General features: G+C 27.6%; 1 protein-coding gene across 4 annotated transcripts in view; it reads left to right on the top strand.

Moving 5' to 3' along the window:
- Positions 1 to 5,349, top strand: part of LOC107443256 (transmembrane protein 243) — a 31,067-nt gene extending 25,718 nt beyond the window's left edge. For all 4 annotated transcript variants that reach the window (XM_016057063.4, XM_016057061.4, XM_016057062.4 and 1 more), the window contains exon 5: positions 3,990 to 5,349. In XM_016057063.4, the coding sequence (XP_015912549.1) occupies positions 3,990 to 4,103 (114 nt within the window). In that variant the 3' untranslated portion in view covers positions 4,104 to 5,349. The remainder of the gene's footprint in view (positions 1 to 3,989) is intronic.
- The last annotated feature ends 651 nt before the right edge of the window (positions 5,350 to 6,000 follow it).

Below are 6,000 nucleotides of genomic sequence, written 5' to 3' on the forward strand. Positions count from 1 at the left end.
AAACAATAATATTTCTGAACTTTTAAACAAAAGATTTGATGCTACAAATTTTAATTTGACTCTTTTGGATTGTCGTATTTTTAGAAAAAAGTGACCATGAAAAAATAACGGTCATTAGAAATGAAAACTAGCAGAAAAGCAAAAATGAAACAAAAAAAGTTCTCAGTTAAAGCAAAGTGTTGAAAAAAGGATGAAATCGATTTGCCTAAATAGAATTAATAAGAGAAAAAAAAATCAGAATTACAAAATTCATGGTTCAGTATAAAAATAATCTAGCTTCAATTTTTCAAATTTCTCTTTTCCACTTGTCTTTTTGAACATAGGTTAACAAGTTTTAGAGCTTAACAAATATGTGTAAAAACTATTTCTAATAATATAAAGTAAAAAATACCATCTTAGATTATTCTTTATTTGGTATAATAAATTTAAACTTAGTTAAAAAATAATCTTCCAAATAATGCTTTGCTGAATATTCCTTAGGTACCTAGCTTATATCAGAAATTTTTTTCAAAGTTGGTTATTGTCACACAATAAAATGTTTTGTAGGTTAATCATTGGCATACTATAAAATTTTTTCTATATTTATCCTATTACATACAAGAATCACCTCTTTTGATCATACACAATAACCTTAAAATGTATGAAGATAAGAATTTTAAATTTTCTGTATTATTTGTTATCATTGGAGTTCAATATGTACAGCAGCTGAAGTTTTGATATAAGGCGTTTTGACCAAACTGAGCTTCTTGGCATTATTTTTTTTAAAATTAAAACTGTTGTCGAGCAGTCAACCCAATTTTTGGGTTTACGGCTGCTAATGCTCAACTCCGTAGCCTTGTAATTTTGAACTCAATCCAGAAGACAAGGGAAATCCTGGATCAAATATTGGGGGAAAATTGTGGAAGGCTTTTGGATGGAACTAACCCGCATTTGCATGGAGAAGACCACGAGAACCCCCCACGGCACAGCAAAGGGATTCTAACCCATGATCCGTCTATCACTGAGAATATTTCACATCAGCACTGTGGTCGGTAGAAGCCGTATGCGGATTCGTATCGATCGGCCATTGTTAGTATTTGAACCTGGTTCCCCTCATTGGAAGGCGAACGCTTTATTCCTCGAGCCATCACGGCTCTCTTGGCATCATTAGTTGAAATCATTGTATATATCAAATTTCTTAAAGCACAAAACCACATTCAATAAAAATTCTCCCATTAAAATGTGAGCATGCATAGGCGCCAGTCATTTTATGTAGGATTTCAATTGTAGCAGATAACTTCATATTAGAGGGAAAATGAGAAATTTAATTGACCCTTCTAAAGAAAAAATATTCGTTTGTTATTTTGTGGATGTACAAGTTTTTTTCGCAGACCATTGTGTGTGTGTGTGTGTACTAGACTGATTTTTGATAGTTTTATTATCTGCTTTGCTCTTTCTGACTTTAATAATTGATCAAAATTCATTTAAATATTAATTTACTATTTATTAATCTTTCAAAAAGAAAGTCATTATAAACAACATCAGACATGGGGTTTCTGGAAGAAATGATCTAAATTGTTTCTTCTCCATATTTTATACTTAATTTTTTCTTTTGTACATAGAAGATAATTAAAAGTGTCTCGTTTTTGTACACAAAAGTAACATTTATAAAATTTATAGAGAGAAAGTAGTAATTTTTTCTCCTTAACACATAAAAACAAACTGCATATTTCTCTTTTTTTTCACATTTTGCAAATTGTCGTTGCAGAAAAAAAGGGATTTTAAAAACAATGAAATTCACGGCAATAACTGAAAAGAGATAAATGATAAAACTAAGTGTATTTGCAACGAAATCACATGAATCAGACTCGTCAAAATGGAGTTAATTAAATGAACGTTTCGAGATTCACGCGTTGTAATATATAAACTAGTATTAAAAACATCAAGATTTTTAAAAATATGCGAAAATTTGTTGAGATGACTGCCGCAAAAATTTTAATAAAGAAAACGATAGAATTATCGCGTCAGATAGTGAATACTCAAGTGCGGAATTTGAATTTCTCATATTATAATAATATCGGAATTTTAAAAAAATCAGAAAAATCAATAGCAATAATTGCAACAAAAAAAAAAAAACGAAACATATCGAAGCGTCCTATGGATTTTGACCAGATCAAACGCGGAAAAAATTTCTTTCGCAAATTTGTGATTCAAATTTCTCGTTTCTTAATTATATAATAGAAAATATCTTTATTTAAAAACAAAAAAGTGTGCCTATATGTATGATATCACTGTGAAAAGAATCGATCGAAAAAATAGTGGTATCTCCGCGTTCAAAGTGACTAGTCAAATTTAGTGTGTCATAATAATAATGTATGAAAAAAAACATTGGGCAAATTGGTCTAAAAAATAACCGATAAAGCACACCACATGGATTTACGATAGTATCGAGTACATTAAAAGTTATTACTCCAATGCATGATTCTAATATTGTAATAATATTGGCATTTAAAAAACTTTTAGAATATCAATTGCATTCATTAACTGCCAAAAGAAAAAGATCGAAACACGGATTCACAATGGTATCGAGTGCATTGAAATGAGCGATTTCAAATTTCTGTTTCGTAATATATTAAAAATTAATTCCATCTAATTGAAGACTAGTACAAAAATATGATACATTGATTGAATAATTCTTTTATTATATATTGGAATTTGCAACAAAATTGCTAATCATTAAACAATTTTTTTTTTGTTTTATAATTCATTAAAATATGAAGAAGAAAAAATTGCTGAACAATCTTCTATGCGTTTTGCCAATTCAGATTTACTTTTTAGATTATCAATTTTATACTTTTGTTTATCAATTCTCTAGCACAATGTTTCCCAAACTTATGACTTTTGTGTACCCTTTCAAAATTTTTCGTAACGCTATGTACCACTCATAAAAAAATATATGTATTTTTTTAAAAATATGATAATTTTTCTTTTTTGGTACAAAGTTTTGTTAATAAGTTTATTTGCATCAGTGAGAAGGATGATATTGTTTTTGCTATGATAACAGCTGATCATAATTCGGTTCTCTTGTGGTCAATTTTAGTCTGATTCCAGGTCCAATAATCTATTTCTTTTTTTTTTTTCGACTAAATGTTCACGAATGCTGAAAAAGCGACTTGAAATTGTCGAACTCGAAAGCGAATATGAAGTTGGAAAAGCTCTGTGAAAAGCGAATATGAAGTTAGAAAAGCTCTGTGAAAAACGAATATGAAGTTAGAAAAGGCAAAATATATTTCACAACTTTTTCTGTTAAGACTGGATACATATTTTGCATTTGCAGCCAGAATGATGTTGAAATATCCTCCTCATGTTTATTTTTCCAAGAAGGATAAAAATTATATTTTACAAAAATAATCAAAATAAGTAGAATTTATTACAAACCTTTACTGTAAAAAAATTGCACAAAAGCTAAGAATCACAACTGGCTGTTGACATCACTAATTATTAACACCACTTGTTGACACCACTGCAAAAAATTGCCAATAGGAAAATACGTAATCGTAAATTTTTATGGCTAGCTTTGTTTTCAAATAAAATGTTTTGAAATGTTCGTTTGTTGCAAGATATTTCGCATAAGAACGCGTACCCCAGCTAAACTGTTCCCGTACCCCTAGGGGTACATGTACCACACTTTGGGAAACACTGCTCTAGCGGAAGTTATTATAAATATTATTTTTAGTCTTGTTTTCTTGAAGTCTAATAAAGTAATTATCGCGCATGAATGAGGGTGCTGGTAAGGGCAGTATAAATGGTTTGTTGACGAGATTTTGCGTAAGTAACAAGGTTTAAATTTTACATTTGCAGAACTCCGAGAAAATTTTGTCAGAATCTAAATTATTGATTCTCAGAAGTCCGCCATCTTGAGATAAGCAGAATTCCTGTCATATTAAACTTTTCTATATTTGATGATTAATTAATTCTGGTTATTAATTGTTGAATATTTCTTTTAACAGATTCATTGGTACAACGAAGGTGGTGTGGATCCTAAATTTAGAGTGCTAATCTATTTTAATACTGTGCTTATAATTTTATTCTGCATTTGTGCTAACTGTTATTATCATTCATAGATGAAATAATTGCCTCTAAACACTCATTTCATGGGTGTACCATACTGTTATTTGACAAGCATGAACTTTTTTTTTTCATTGAATGTTTATGGAACATTGGTTAAATTAATGTTTTCTCTTCTCTCTCTCGCTGGATTGTTTATGTCTTTTTTTTTTTTACCTTTTTCAGATAGTGAATTATTGTTGTTAAGACTTTTCTGAAATTCTGTTGGTATTTAAATAATGTATGGCATTTTAATAAGGGATTTTATTTTTTTAACATTGTTTTTAATCAAATCCTTAAGCAAAAGATTTTGTCATTGAATACTAAAATAAAATTAAAAGAAATATTTTATTAAGATTTTTTAATAAGTAATAATAATTTGTGTTTCCTTTTTACTTGTGTATAGGCAGTGTTTAAAATGTGTAAATATTTTCTTTAGGCAAAGAAGGCGATTTTATTTATTTTTTAATTCGTATTTATTTCTTTTGTATATTAGTAAAATTAAATCATTTTTAAAACATATTTATAAAATATTCATTTTTGGAAATGTCCATTAAAGTTTTTTTATCATTATTTCAATCTTATTTATGATCTTTTGTATTGCCCTTTATTTAATACATTGCTTTAATATAAAGTTTTTTAATCTTATAACATGAATTTTTCTTAAAACTGCAGTGCTTTTTTCAATCTTTTATTCATTTACCAAAAAATTATTTTAATGCTGAAGTTTCAAAATAGTCATTTCCCTTCTATTAATCAGTAAACAGCCTCTATCTTTCATGTGCTTAAGATAGTAGTGTTGTGGCTTAGATTTTTGGTAATTTTTCTTTACATATCCTGAAAATGATATTTAATCAGAACAAAGATTATTATGTGTAACCTATTTCAGAAGTAAGAATTTGTTTTCAATGGTAAAGTTAAGAAAAAGAGATTTATACACATCAGTATTATAATTCTTCCACTCTCAAAAAAAGTGACTTACTTTTACAAAATTATCAGACAATAATATTTTTACTTATGACATTTTGAATTAAAACTATATAAGGAAATTTTTTTAAAGTGTGTTCCAGTCAATTCATTCCAGAAAATGATATGGGCTACAATTTTATACATTTGAGACTGAATTATAAGAAATATTTTATGATAATCATTCTTGTATATTGCTTTATTAGTATTTTTATAGAGTTATTGTGTATGTGATATTTTAACTATGACTGAAAGTGTACATTTTTGTCTTTTATAAATAAAAGTGCATAAATAATACTCTTAAGTATTGATGAAACTTTTAGATGTTTTTTTATTAGACAAAACAATATTTTTATGAATGGTTTTCAATTTATTTATAAATAAAAGCAATAACAAATTTTCCACATATGTAAGCTTTTATTTTAAAAAAATTTTTTAACTCAATATGCTATCTTATGAATAAAAACATTTAAAAAAAAAAAAAGAGAGAGAGATGAAACACTTTGAATAATTTTTGTTCTTATGATCCTCATGTGTTAAGATGTAATCTTAGTGGTTTGAAGAGGATCTTAAATATGTTAATTAGTGCAAGTGATAATTCAAGCAGACACAATGTTCTTTTCCTGAAAAATATATATCTTTCCTTTTTCAAATTTTTATGTTGAGGATGTTGGAAAGAAACCACATCATCAAAAATTTTCTATTGCACACTTTACAAAATGTATAAAATTGATAAAACCATAAATATTGAAGTCATTTGGAGATTTCATTGTGATTAACACCCATGTCCTGAAACTTTAAAGCACCCCTTTAAAATGTCAATTTGAAGTTTCACTAAAAGTTTTTTTGTATGCGTTATTTTTTCTAAAACAAGTCTTTTTTTTTTATATTAAGCAAAACATTGGAAGATTAACTAAGAAAGAGCAAATAATGGAGTTGAATGATGAG

The sequence above is a fragment of the Parasteatoda tepidariorum genome, chromosome 4 (genome assembly GCF_982258835.1).
Source record: "Parasteatoda tepidariorum strain Cologne lab strain chromosome 4, Ptep-v5.0, whole genome shotgun sequence".
In the NCBI taxonomy this organism is placed as follows: domain Eukaryota; kingdom Metazoa; phylum Arthropoda; class Arachnida; order Araneae; family Theridiidae; genus Parasteatoda; species Parasteatoda tepidariorum.